The following is a 14484-nucleotide window of genomic DNA, read 5'->3' as shown; positions in this document are numbered from 1 at the left end:
AATTGAAGATAAAGTTGGATGGCACTGACAGGTGCGAGTGAAATGCGCCATTCGGTGGTTCACGGTGGGGTCGGCGTCGCAGCTTTCGTTGCCTAACGCGGTGTTTGTGCGCGCGTGACAGGTGTGGTGGATGTCCCGGCCGTGCCCATTGCCGGCTGGTGTAGATTGATCGCGTCTCGGGTTCCACGCGAGTGCCCCATGCTCGACGCCCTTGCTCGACGCGCCTATGCGTGCGCGCGTGTGTGTGTGTGCGCGCGTACGTGTTTGTGCCTGCGTGCGCGCGTGTGTGTATGCGTGTTAAGTGAGTGTTGGCCACCCACACCCTCATGCGCCGTGTCGGCCTTCATAGGTGCTCGCTCACAGCACTTGCCATAACAGTCTGTTAAGGCTATACCGGGGATCTTTGTCCTTGTGTGAAGTGAGCGGGCGCTGAAGTGGGAGCGTGCCTGCGTGTGTGCGAGCGTGCGTGCGTGCGTGCGTGCGTGCGGGCAGCGCATCTCCGCGTCCGCTCGTTTGGCAGCGTCAGTTTACGGAAGCCGTTTGCCCGTAGCCCAGCTCAAGCGGTCGCGCTGCGTCTGGTGTATCGCCGCCGCCTTTACCTTGCGCGGGTGTCGTCTGAATGTGCCTCTGGTTCTGAAATAACGTTTGAGACGTGGAAACAGGTTGGGGAAAATCTTTCACGCTCCCGGATTGCAGAACGCCGTTCAACACGCGTTTGTCTTGGGCAGGATTTAATGAGCGGCACTGAAGCGGGGCAGGTGTCTGCCAGGCAAAATGCGTTGTCATCTTGCCCAATGGTCCATTTTTGCTCTGGTCTGTGCCTCCCAAGTTTCGTAGCCAATCCGTACATAGCCAATCCCGCTGATCGGAGGTGCGGGGGAAGGACAACAAACCAAACACAAAAAGCAGTTCTGAAGGAATTAGTTTTAAATCTAGATTTAAAAGTGCGCATAGCTCCAGTGGCTTCCTCATACCACCTCAGGATGGTGTTTCTTTTCGTCGGGGATTATCAAAGGGACGAGAGCAAATGATGCTCTGGAATAACGTTGCAGCAAGATACGATTGGTAAAAGTAATAAAGAAAAAAACAATGCAATTGTTTCTCCATTTGGATGAGCACTCTGCTTGGCAGTTCGAATGCTTTCTCGGTAATGCTCGTCGCTCGCCCTCCTGTCCTGCGTTAAGATAGCAAGCACCCATTGGTGTCTGTGGGGCAAGTGGAGAAAGCGAATTAATTGCAGAAGGAAGCGTGGTGCTTCAGTTGTTTGAATTGGTCGTTCAAACGAGTTTGAACTGAGTGATTGGTTAATGATGGAACTCGCTCACGAATAAAGTTTTCGGGTCTTAACAGGGGAGGATTTTGTTTGGCTTTGGCGAGTTGGAGTTGGAAGTGGCAGAGCAGTGGTTGGGTGCTCTCACTGCTCTATGAATCCGGCGACTTAAATTCTGATTGGATCAGCGGCGAGCAATATCGGAATGGGTCCGGTACCCCCCGCCACCACCACTTTACCAGCGAGGTGAAGTCCGCTCAAAAAAACCCAGCACTACCAACACGATGTGGGACGGCCTCCAGCCAGCAATAGATTGACAAAGACCTTGGAATTATTATTATAACAAAAAAATCTCATTCTCTGGGTAAGAGGATTGATAGGCTCCGCCAAATTCAGTTTCTGCTGAAGCAGATCCCCCCCCTCCACCTGCCGCTTCTCGTACTTGACCGTGAATTTATTCGGATTTCAAATTTGACGCGTGCATTGTGGTACCGCCATCGCAGTTGTTCTTCCTGTGCTTGTTGGCGCGTTACGTATGGTTGCTGAGTGTGTAACCTACCCGCGAGGCGCGAAGCGTCCCCTCTCACGCTCCTTTGTTTTTGCATGCCTCGCATCAGAAGCAGAAGGCCGTGGAGGTGAACAATGGCCGCGTGGAGTCAGGCCACCGGAGGGATGGCCCGGCGGCCTGGCTCGAGAGGAGAGGCGTGGCCTCGGAGCAGGGCCGCGCGTGGAGGGGGACCGACAAGCAGTCGTCCGCCGCCCCTGACGCGCCCGCTGCTGCCGCGGCCGCCGGGCCCAGCGGTCGCGAAAACGAGCGGAAACCCAACAAACACTCGCGCGACGCTGCCACGGCCGGCATCACCGGTGGTGGTAGTGGTGGCGGCGGCGGCGGTGGCGGCGGTGTCACCGCCGGGGAGCACCGGTCCAAAACGAGAGACGCTAACGACCGCGTGAGGCCCGCCAAACCGCACGCGACGAGCAAAGCTTCCTCCTGGGGCCTCCACAAACCCGAACAGAACTCTGTCGGCAATAGCAGCGCGGGTCGCAATAACGCCAACAACAACAGCAGCAGCAGCAACGGCAACAGCGGCGACGGCGGCGCCGCCGACAGCACGAACAAAAACCACCACGCGCCACTGGTTAAGTCGGAGGAGGACGGCGAGAATGGCAATAACCGGACGCCACGTTTGTTCTCGAGTAGCGAGCGGCTGCAGAAGGCGGCCAAGAGCCTCAACGGGATTCCCCGCGGTGGCCCTGCCGCCAGGCAGCCGCAGCAGCTGCAGCAACTGCAGCAGCAGCAGCAGCAGCAGGCCGCGGGGCTGGCGCAGGCGCCGCCGCGGCTGTGCGGGGTGAACGCGCGGCTCGGTGGCCTCCCGCGGCCGCCTTCCTCCGTGTCGCCGCCCAAGCCGCACCTGCTGGAGAGGCACGTGATCAAGCCGCCGCTCGTGAGCCCGCCGCCTGACGCCCTGCCGCTGGGCGACGGCGGCTCGCACCCGCTGCGGCGCGAGGCCTGGCTCGGCGTCTTCCGCTTCCTGTCGCACCGTGACCTCTGCGTATGCATGCGCGTCTGCAAGACGTGGAACCGATGGTGGGTGGCACGTGCACTCGCGCGCGCGTGCGTGTGCGTGTGTGTGTGTGCACGAGCGGTACGAACCTGGCGACCCGGGTTCGATTCCCGCTCACGGCCAACACCACGGTGACGATTTTCTGAATCGGTCCTGGGCCTCCCCTAGGTCGACTCAGCCTCAAATGAGTACCTGGTGCGATGTGTAAAAATCGCCACTAGGGAGACAAAGGCGGCCAGGCATGGTTTTGGCCACCCATTCCCTCGTGTGCAGTGCCGACCTTTATAGGTGCTTGCTAACAGCACTCTCCCCAACATTCTGTAAAGGCTATATGGGGGGGTCTTTGTGTGCGCGTGTGTGCTTGGAGGGGCCTTGAAGGGAAACAGTAGTGCAGTGGTTAGCGTGCTGTGCTACGAACCTGACAACCCGAGTTCAATTCCCGCTCATGGCCAACACCAGTGACAATTATCTGAACCAGTCGCGGGCCTCCCCTATAACAAACTCAACAATTTATATTGAATTTTACCAGGTTAAGGCCCACTGAACTATGTAGCTCTTTTTCAGAAGCGACCTGGCCACAAATGATAGCTCAACGAATTGATTTGTAATGTGGATATTTATAGCAGCTAAATATTCTAAACGCATGTTTCTAAAAGTGGAGGGAAAAACCGGAAGTCCAGAAGAAAAATCCAAGTAACCACGGGGAGAGAGAGTTGAGACACGCAAACTCCAAATATACAGCAGGCATCAGGGTCGGGATCGAACCCACAACTTCCTACATACCAGGCGAGGTAGTTAACATCTCACCACCATGGCTCCCCAACAGCACTGGGTCAGCTTAGCCTCCCCTAGGTCGGTTCGGCCTCAAATAAGTACCTTGTGCGATGTGTAAATATCGCTACTGGGGAGAAAAAGGCGGCCGGGCGTGTTGCTGGCCACCCACCCCCTCATGTGCCCTGCCGGCCTTCATAGGTGCTCACTAACAGCACTTGGCCTCAAAGTAATTTAGGCTACACGAGGGATGGGCAAATGTAAAAGTTGCAAGAGGTGTGAGGGTGTAACACGGTTTCCTGAATCGAGCAGGGTTATTTATTGCAGGAGATTGGGACAAAAAGAGACGATGGTCACACTGCGAGTGAGTGGTTTGTGCCTGCAGTGTCGCTGGCGGCGCTGGGCATTGCTAACGTTAAGAACAAATAAGTGCAGCCCACGCTGGCAGAGACTAGAAAAGCTAAAATTAACCCAGGTTCAAAACGTAATTTTGTTACCGTTTTACACACGTGGGTTTACGCCGCTAAGCGGGTACAGAAATTGCAGAACGCCGCGTCGATCCGGGGCGGGCGGGCGCGCGCATCGCATTACAGCCGCCCCGGCGTCACCACGAGCGGAGCGACGGCTCCCGTTGGGAGTAATCGCAGCGCGCCCGGACCCCGTGGTGACGAGGGACCGAGCTCGTGATCCCGAGGAGCGGAGGAGCAATTTTGCGACTCGTTAACGACGCGGCATCTTGGGAACGGGCGACTTGGCGGATTGGGTCACATCCGCGTGAAGCCTTCTTGCAAACGCTTTTCGGTTGAGCCTTGGCGGTGCGGCCCGGTCTGGGCCCGGTTCGCTGGCAGCCACCTCGCCCCAGCCACACTACAACGCGCGTCGCCAAAAAGGCACACACTAATTAAAGCGTTACTCAAACAATAATGCGGCACGTGGCTTTGCGCGGTAATACCGCAGGTTGTAATGCAGGACAAATCCTCTTTTCCATGCGCAGCCTGGGACGACGACGTAGCATGCTTGACCATTGCCCATTTTACTTTGTTTCGAGTCGTCCGTGTTCGTCTTTCTTGACCGGAGCGGGCACGTTAGGACGTGGCGAGAAGCTGCGCGCTGTTTAACGCAGATAACCCGTGGCGACGTGTGCACACACACGCTCATCACACACACACACACACACGTGCACGTGCACGTAGCGTGCACGACCTCCTATCTCCGCCGCGTGACAAAAAAATAATGCCCAGATACAGATTTTAAATGATGACAAAATTCAATAACGTCTGGTTTGTCCCAGCAGATATATTTGTCTTTAAACTTTCCAGGCGTAATGTATTTTTCGAGTAATAGTGTTTGATATCGGAGGCTGTCAGAAAATTGGCAGCTTGGGTGAAAAGGCTCCTGTCTAAATACGGCAGTAACGGCACTTTCATTAATCTTTCATCTTGCCTCATCATTCTCGCAATCGCTGTGGAGGAGGGGTGGGCCGGGTTTTGCTACGCGTGATATTGTTTGTGAAATTGTTTTTGACGGATATTTAGCATCCACATTTGTGGGGCGGAGGGAGGGAAAAAATCCAAGTGATCTCCTGGCAACGTCGAGCCACATAGAGCCGTTTCAAACGAACGTACGCCCTCACCGACGGCGGCTCGCGAAAGCCCCAAACTAGCGACGCCGTAACGCTCCCCTCTCGTTGCCATCGCGCTGACAGTAAGCGTGGCGCTTCGTCCTTCCGACCCTGCGATCGGAAGTTTGGCTTCCAGGTGAACGCTGTAGATATATTCGATCTCCAAAAATTGTTGATCTCCCAGGTCGGTTGGTCGGTCGGCGTTGCATGCCCATGAACGTTTAAAAACGCTGACTTCGTCTTTATAAGTGCCTGTCACGTGGCTCCCACGTGATAAGCGATGCCCCAATGCGCAAAGCAGGCAGGGAAGTGCTGCCCTCTGCTGTGAAGTCACTTGAAGAGAACACGGAGATAGCTCCGTGGTGTCTTGCTTTTGTGGGCCGTTGCCTGCACGCGCTCTGCTTGGCCGAGAGAATCCGGGTGGACTCTTCATCTTCGTGACTCAATGCCCGATGGCACGAGCGGGATAAGATCGAGGGGAAATTTCCGGCAGCTCCGATGACTCATCGCGTCCCTGTTTCTTCACCATCGTCACCGAACCCTCCTCAGCTGAACCTCCTCACCGCACGACACCCCTCGTGGTACATTGCTAGTGGCGCCCTTAACACGTGCGGATGGCGCCATTTGGGGGATTAGGTGTGCAGTCTGCAGGGGTTTAGAGGGCACGGGGACCCTGACGGTCGCGTTAATCTCGCGCTGCGCCCCTGGGGCTCTTAGGTGATCTCGGTCTCTCGTAACCTCCAAGCGCAGTCTCTGTTCAATGCACGCCACCTTGCATGCGTTTCCGCCTGTCGGCAAATCGCCCCGATGGCGTCCGTTCTCGCCAGATCCCGGGAGCTGAGCAGGGTTGAGCCTGGGTAGGAGGGGGACAACGTTTGTTATCGGCTTCCGCGGGGCTACGCTGTCGGCAGAGGGCAGTGCAGCACGATCCGTTGTTCTGCTCTGCACTCCGACAACGCCCACGATCCTCGCCTCCACCAGCCCCGCGCGGAGGAGCGCGGTGGCGCGGCAACTGTCAAATCATCGCTCGCGGCCTGCACCGCGTGGGTTAGGCCCTCGTCCAGCAGTGGAGTGACAATAAGGGCTGTACGTGTGCATAACCTGTACGTGGTCAGGTGCTTTACCCGAACGGCATCTGCTATGGTGTGCAGCACATGGGCTGGCCCGATGTGTCCTGAGCACAGTTATACGTGGCAGAGCCGTATAGAGCAACCGAGAAAACCCACGTGATTGTACCCGTCCGTGAAATACTCTTCCTTCCGGACGAAAGCACGTCTGTCGCGATGCTGGTCGGTCGCTTGCTATGTTGAGCATTGTTGTTGTTGTTTATCTCCCCACTGCCGCAGGTGCTGCGATCGGAGGCTGTGGGCCAAGATCGACCTGAGCCGGTGCAAGTCGGTGACGCCGCTCATGCTGAGCGGCATCATCAAGCGCCAGCCCAGCGCTCTGGACCTCAGCTGGTCCAACGTCTCCAAGAAGCAGCTGGCCTGGCTCGTTAACCGGCTGCCAGGTGAGTCTCGCGGCGCGCGGTCACCGCCAAATCTCTCTCCGAGCGCGTTTGAGACACCTCGACGCCGGTGTGGTGCGGTGTGATCGTCCGCGCTAGGGAGTGGTCCTTCCCCCACCACCCTCTCATTTGCAGTGCCAGCTTTAATAGGTGCTCGCTAACGGCACTTGCCCGTTTGTCTTTTCCATCAACGTCGTTGCCATCAACGTACTGGGTCTTTTGTTTGCATTTTGACTGCTTGTGTTGTGGTTATTACAGACATGATGCCTTGAATAAAGGTGTCAGTTTTTGTGCCAGTTAAAAGGGTAAAACCTATTTCTATGTACTGGGTCGAGGCAGCAAGAGGCAGCCGCCCTCCAACAGTAAAAGAGGGTGCAGAAGCGACGCTCGCAATAAAGAGTGGGGCACCGGGCAGCTAAATTGCAGCCAGCGCTGTGGCCTCTGCCAGTCATCTCAGCCAGTCGACCGGCGAACCGTCATCGGCGAGCCTTCCACACTTCACCCGACAGACTCAAAGCGCGCCTAGCCGGCACAAGCGCCGCGGTGATGTCGCCGCCCCCATGTACGCCCGCGCAGGCCTGAAGGAGCTGGTGCTGTCGGGCTGCCCGTGGGCGTCGGTGTCGGCGCTGTGCGGCGCCAGCTGGCCCCCGCTGCGGGCGCTCGACCTGCGCTGGGCCGAGGGCGTGAAGGACGCTCACATCCGCGACCTCCTGTCCCCCGACTCGGACTACACGCCCGGTATGGGCAGCGTGCAGTGGCACGCGGCGGTGCACCACGCGCACCCGACGCGCGTGGCAAACAAATGCCGTAATACGCCACACACGAGCACCACGCACGCACGCGCTCGCCACTCTACCGCTATTCGCAGAGCACAGCGTATAACGGCACGCGACAGATTTAAGGCAGGCAGACTAAAGAATTTTGTCAATGAATGCATGTGTTTGGGGTTAATCTGTTTGGGGTGGCTGCTGAGATCATGACGTTGTCATCGTCATCATCGTTGCTGCGATCCCTGGCACGCAGGCGCGGAGGACCGGCTGCGTGGCGTGTCGGAGCTGCGTCTGGCCGGCCTGGACATCACGGACGCTAGCGTGGCACTGCTGGTGCGCCTGGCCGCGGGGCTCGCCACACTCGACCTGGCGCACTGCGCGCACCTCACGGACCAGGCCGTCAACGTGCTGACGGCACCCGGAGCCCCCACTCGCGACACCCTGCGCCACCTCGTCCTGGCCGGTGCGTGCCGCTCGCTGGCGCCCGTCGTTACGCTCGTAGCACCGCTCGCTGTTGTGGAGTCTACGGATTCCGCTAAAGCCGCTGACTTGCGTTATCGCTGCGTCCCGCGCCCCACGCAGGCTGTGCCCGCATCACGGACGCGTGCCTCCCGCTGCTGGTGCGGTGCCCTCACCTGTCCCGCGCCGACCTGCGCTCCTGCAAGCTGGTGACACCCGAAGCCTGCCAGCGCCTCGTCACGGAACTCTGCCCGCAGGGCACCTTTGCGCTGCCGGAGGACCGGCTGATCCAGCGAGTGACGAGCACTGGCAGCTAGGGACCGGGGCGGATGGGGGGGGGGGGGGGAACGGGTTGGATAATGGACGCAAGCGGGGGTCATGCGGAGGAGCTGCGTGAGTGCGCATGCCTGTGCGTGCGCGTTTGTCCATGGGGACGTTTGCGTAAGGAATTTGCTACAATGTTTGCTGTATTTGCTTTGTATTTTTTTCTCCATCCGGACTCCCCCCCCCCCCGGCACCATCACACTCCTTAAAGGAAACATGTACATCTTACAAATATATATGTGCGTGCGCGTGCGTGTGTATATATCTATTTTTTAGGCTGGGTTGTACTTGGACCATTCTCTCGGGATTTTGTAAGTACGCGATTGTACGTATGTATATATATACGCGCGAATGAAGGACTGACTATGCGTGTGAATTTCCAAGTTCCTTTGAACGACGTTTTTTGTTTTTTGCGCCACTGAAACTTGGAACCCAGCACGCGGCTTCCCCGACGCCGCCAGATCACGTCTGGCGGCGGCGGGGACCGCGGCAGCCGGGACAGGGCAGCTGCTGTACGAGTCGTGGTCGTCGATGGGGTTCATGGCATTTTACTAAATATTCATTTACAGAAGTTTGCGAAGGGTGGGGTGGGGGGCGGGGGGGGGGGTGCTTTGATGCGATTGGCAGTTTGAGGAGAAGGGGTGGCACGGAGCGTGCGTGTGAGCGCGGTGGTCGGTGAGCGCGTGTGATTTTTTTTCTACGCCTGCAAGTGTATTTTTGTACGTGAGTGAACAGGGTTGTGTGTGTTTTGCGCGCCTATTTGCAGGTGATTGAACGAGCGAGTGTGTGTGTTTGCGTATGGGCGCGTGTGTGTTTTGTAGTCGTGCACGTGGGAGTGTGTCTGCGTAAGTGCCAACGAATAAGCGTGCGCGCAAACGAGCCTTTCATTTCGAGTGCGGTTGAGTGTAGGCGCTGGCGAGTGAACGTGTGTTTTTTGTGCGTAGATGTGCATTGGCGCGTGTAGTTTCGTTTGTGTATATGTGCTGTAGGTGTGGGTGGGTGAGTGAGCGAGCGAGCGAGCGAGCGGACCTCTCTTACTGTTGTGGCTTGCGTGTATTCTTTGTCTATAGTTGTGAATGCGTGCAGGTGTGTTGTCAATGTGTGTGAGTGAGTTAGCAATTGAGCACACGTATTTTGTTGGTAGATGTGCGGGTGTGTGTGTAGGTGTGAGCGAGCGTGTGTGTGTGTATGTGTGCGTAGTGGTTCCCACGCTGCGCTACGAACCCGGCGACCCGAGTTCAATTACTGCTCATGGCCAACACCAGTGATAATTATCTGAACCGGTCCTTGGTCCCCTCCCCTACCTAGTGAGGTGTGTAAAATCATCGCCACTGGGGAGACAAAGGCGGTTGGGCGTGGTGCTGGCCACCCACCCCCCTCGTGTACCGTGCTGGCCTTCATAGGTGCTCGCTAAACAGCACTTGTCCCAACAGTCTGTTAAGGCTATACGGGGGATCTTTATTTTTGTCTTTTGAGTGCGTGTGTCTAGGTGTGAGCATGTGCGAGTGCCGTGTTGGTCGCTGAGAGTGGCCGGTCCACCAGGGCTGGCCTTGTGCCTCTGCTGTCGGGTGCTGGGCTGAGTGTGAGGGTGGTGGGCGGAGTGTGAGGGTGGTGGTGGTGGTGGCGGCGGCCGTGCGCCTCTCAATGTGAATCCGTCATGATGCCTCTGCTTTGTGGCCCAGGCCATTTCACTGGACCAGAGTCCTTAACTAACAAACAAACAAAAATCCTAAAAAATACCAATAATGTACGTACTATTTTTGACTGAACTCTGTAAATACCTGTTTTGTACGCCGCTTTATAACTAAAAGAGGAAGTTGAGCTTTGCCGAAAGTACTTGAATATTTTCAAGGAAAAGAAACTGCTTCTTATACCACGTGATCCAACGGGTTACCACTGTCAGACCTGCCGAGGCCCCCAACGTAGGCCTGCGACGTTACACGAAAATGTCTATTTACATCGACGAGAAACATTTTACAGAGGTGAGAGCGAAATGGGGATCTGAAATAGTGTTAAATGAACGAGACGTTCTGCCATCAGCGAGAGGGAGCCGACACTCGGAGGGGGTTGTATTTCTCTCCGGGTCATGAGCCTTTTTTTTGGCACGGAAGATTAGCAGTGGTGGCGAGTCGCTTTGTTTTTATGGAAAGGTTCCTCTTTGTGGAGTTTGTATTTTTTTTGTCGCCGGCCCTCCCCTCGCCCGGTCCTCCGAAGCGACACAAACATTACCACGCATGCTAAACAGACGGGGCGACCACGGGGCAGCCCTCCGCTGCCAGCTCTCGCCCAATCACAGCTCAAGTCATGCTTGAAATTAAAACCGTCGACATGACGCAGCCGTTCATCATTTCGCCTGCAAAGACACCGTGCGTGCGTGCGCTTGAGCGCACGCACGCACGCTGACACCGTGCGTGCGTGCACGTGGGCACACTATCTTAGGCTATTCACAAATCTAGCACAAGATTTTCCTTACGTCCGCATCCGTCACCGTCCACTGGAGGGCGTTGTTCGTAACTTGAGCCAATCTCACGGGACCCACGGAACGTCGTGCAGGAGGAGAGATTTGTTGTGGGCCTCCGTGTGCCCGTCCCTGCCACCTCACTTCCTCGCTCCTTATTATAGAGGCCATCTCAAATCTATCTCCCTCTCTGCTGCACCATGTTCCGTGGCCCCGGCAGGAGTTGCTGAGAAGGAGAATAACTCCCTGCACTGAACATCGGCAGCACGGACGAGAACGCTGCGTTTTTTGCCGAGGTACAAAACCTAACATTGCGAAACTTCTCCCTAAGGTGTGAGTGAACACCTTTGTGTGCCGTCTTATGTCCACGTTTAGGGGCTGCATTTGTAAATGACATTCATTGAATAAAACGTTTTGTAAATTATGCTGTTACGCGTTTACCTGTTTGAACCTCGTTTTTCATTTGTAAAGATGCCCAATTTTGTTTGTGGGTTTTTTCATTTATATTGTTTTTATTATTTTTTTACCTGAAATGGGACAAAATATTCCAAAAGCAGCGTTTAAATGTTTATGTAATTGGTGTTGAAAACACAAATGTTTACTGTTCGCATGGATCACATTTTCAAATACCAAGTGTGTGAGTGGTGCATTATCGCAAGCCTGTAATGCCATATTTATGCCCTGATCTCTTCATCGGTGACTGGACGTCGACGGGGAGAAACCCCATCTCAGCCCCCCCCCCGACCGCCTCTTCCTCCGCACCCAACGCAAGGTCTTCGTTTGCGGGGGACGTGTCCGCCCGCAAAAAAAACCAAAAGCACTCCCGCGCCAATCGCTAGTGCCACTGGCGGTGGGACGCCGTTCTGCATTTGTGAATAAGCATACCACCCCCCCATATACTGTCTGCTCATGAGTAAGGCGTACAATGCTCTTCTTGTGAATGATCATAATGCGGTTCTTCACTTGTGACTTAAGCATACAGCGATGCGGTTCTGTGGTTTGGGGCTGGTGGTGGGGGTGTGGGGAAGGAGGAGCAGCCAACCCACCTAGCCTTGAGCATCTGATGTCTTTGGGGAAAGTCTGGGAAGTGGGAAGTCTAGTGGTGGAGTTGGGAGAGAAATATTTGTTCATGTCACCGATTACATTGGACAATTTATATCTGCACCCCTGCCTGGCTGGTGCTGTGTTGGTTGGCTGTGTTACAATGAGTTGGTTAGGGGGTTGATGATGGGGGGCAGGGAAGGGTATAAAGAAGGGGGGGGGGGGGGGTGATGTAACCTGGCTGGTGTAATCCACATTTACAACTTTCTCGGTGCTCTTTTGAAAAGTAAAAAAAATAATGCACATGCACTGCAATCGGCGACAGCGTTAGCATTGTGTACATGCAGAAGCCGTGTGTACATACAGAAGCCGTGTGTACATGCAGAAGCCGTGTGTACATGCAGGAGCCCTGTGTACATGCAGAAGCCGTGTGTACATGCAGAAGCCGTGTGTACATGCAGGAGCCCTGTGTACATGCAGGAGCCCTGTGTACATGCAGAAGCCGTGTGTACATGCAGAAGCCGTGTGTACATGCAGGAGCCCTGTGTACATGCAGGAGCCGTGTGTACATGCAGAAGCCGTGTGTACATGCAGGAGCCGTGCGTACATGCGGAAGCCGTGTGTACATGCGGGAGCCGTGTGTACATGCGGGAGCCGTGTGTACATGCAGAAGCCGTGTGTACATGCAGAAGCCGTGTGTACATGCAGGAGCCGTGTGTACATGCGGGAGCCGTGTGTACATGCAGAAGCCGTGTGTACATGCAGGAGCCGTGTGTACATGCAGGAGCCGTGTGTACATGCAGGAGCCGTGTGTACATGCAGGAGCCGTGTGTAACTGCCATCCTGTGGTCGCCTGGTGGCGCTGCTGTTTTCCCTGATCAAACGGTGACCACCGTGTCCATTGGTTTAGGATTTTACATATTTTTGCAATGTAATATATGACACATACAAAACCACTGAGACAAATGAAGATGTCAGTTGGAAGTTTAAAATTAAAACACTTAAGTGTGGGGAGGTTCAGCTTTTTTCATTTCATATCTGTATAATTGTTCAATTATACCGGCATGTTTTGAGAGGTTTGTTTTGGTTTTATCTGTTTCGTTTTTATATTTCTGTTGATATTGTTTTTATATATATGAAATATCTATATGAAAGTGAGATGGACGATGGTGACGACGACGGTGGTGGTGGTGGTGTTGGCATCCCCTAACTCGTTGGGGCTGAGTTTGTCAATCGATCGCTCGCTCTCCCGGCCGACGAGAAACAGATGTTTACGTCCAATAAACTCGACTGCTCTGCTGGAAGAAAAAAATAATCCCACGCGCGTGTCTCTCTATCTTATTTTATATTTATAGAGCGCATTTGATCAACGCGCTTAACGTGATTTCATAAAAGTGGTACAAAGAAATAATTTGGGTGACATGGGCGTGCAAGCGATGAGGAATTAATGAGTGCGTTTGTATTTGTTGAGCTTCTTTCGCACCGCACGTAGCCAACCGTGCTTATCGGAGGTGCGGGGTGGGGGGACAACCGCGATCGGGAGGTCATGAAAAGGTAGTGGAGGGGGGAGGGACGAGGAAGAGAATGGGCAATGGAAGCGAGGTGATCCCGTCTTGCTAACATGTGCATTGCTTTGCAAGGTAATTTATTTTCATGTGCTCTGAAGAAGGGCCGTTGCCCGAAACGTCACCTTGTTACGTGTTTTTTAAGGCCACGCGCACTTCTTCAATGCGCTTGTGCACCAACGCAGCAGCAGCAGCAGCACCTTCATTGCTCACGTGGGGAACGAGGCAGATACCTGGAGAGACGTGATTGGGAGGAATGCCCCCCCCCTGATCTGAACCCGGACGGTGAGATGTTTTTGGAATTCTGTGCTAGTCACAGAATGTGATTAAACAAAAACCATGTTAGAACACAAGGATGCTCATGAATGTATTGGTACCAGAGCACCTTAGGCCGAAGTTGAGTGGTTGACTTTATAGCTGTGTAGTGGGTTCAACTGAGTTGCAGACGCACATGGACACAACACATTTATTAAAACCAACACACGGGGTAACTACCCCTTAACACATTAACAACCTATGGTGGTGGACCACCAGGCTAACTGCTCTAATTACACCGTAACTAGCTACGTAACCACCAGTTAACTGCACTAATTACACCGTAACTACGTAACCACCAGGCTAACTACACTAATTACACCGTAACTAGCTACGTAACCACCTGGCTAACTGCACTAATAACACCGTAACTAGCTACGTAACCACCAGGCTAACTACACTAGTTACACCGTAACTAGCTACGTAACTAGCTACGTAACCACCAGGCTAACTGCACTAATTACACCGTAACTAGCTACGTAACCACCAGGCTAACTGCACTAATTATACCGTAACTAGCTACGTAACCACCAGGCTAACTACACTAATTACACCGTAACAAGCTAAGTAACCACCAGGCTAACTACACTAATTACACCGTAACTAGCTACGTAACCACCAAGCTAACCACTAATTACACCGTAACTAGCTACGTAACCACCAGGCTAACTACACTCGTTACACTGGGAGTAGCTACAACGGACCGGACCCCAGCTTGGGTCAAGGTCCACGTGTTGGTGACTGTAGGACGTAGAACATAGATTATTCAAGATGAACCACAGCAGCCGGTCCCTCTCGGGGACCCGGCTTATATCCTC

The 14484-nt window shown here is 54.6% G+C and overlaps 1 protein-coding gene across 4 annotated transcripts in view; it reads left to right on the top strand.

Moving 5' to 3' along the window:
* Positions 1 to 11169, top strand: part of LOC116950061 (F-box/LRR-repeat protein 19-like) — a 94098-nt gene extending 82929 nt beyond the window's left edge. For all 4 annotated transcript variants that reach the window (XM_032967475.2, XM_032967476.2, XM_076072569.1 and 1 more), the window contains 5 exons: positions 1888 to 2858; positions 6574 to 6737; positions 7311 to 7472; positions 7758 to 7967; positions 8087 to 11169. In XM_032967475.2, the coding sequence (XP_032823366.1) occupies positions 1888 to 2858; positions 6574 to 6737; positions 7311 to 7472; positions 7758 to 7967; positions 8087 to 8280 (1701 nt within the window). In that variant the 3' untranslated portion in view covers positions 8281 to 11169. The remainder of the gene's footprint in view (positions 1 to 1887; positions 2859 to 6573; positions 6738 to 7310; positions 7473 to 7757; positions 7968 to 8086) is intronic.
* Positions 11170 to 14484: the final 3315 nt, after the last annotated feature.

Source organism: Petromyzon marinus, chromosome 38 (genome assembly GCF_048934315.1).
Source record: "Petromyzon marinus isolate PM22_M1 ecotype Great Lakes invasive population chromosome 38, UKy_Petmar_22M1.pri1.0, whole genome shotgun sequence".
Classification (NCBI taxonomy): domain Eukaryota; kingdom Metazoa; phylum Chordata; class Hyperoartia; order Petromyzontiformes; family Petromyzontidae; genus Petromyzon; species Petromyzon marinus.
This window is presented reverse-complemented; position numbering and strand designations above follow the sequence as displayed.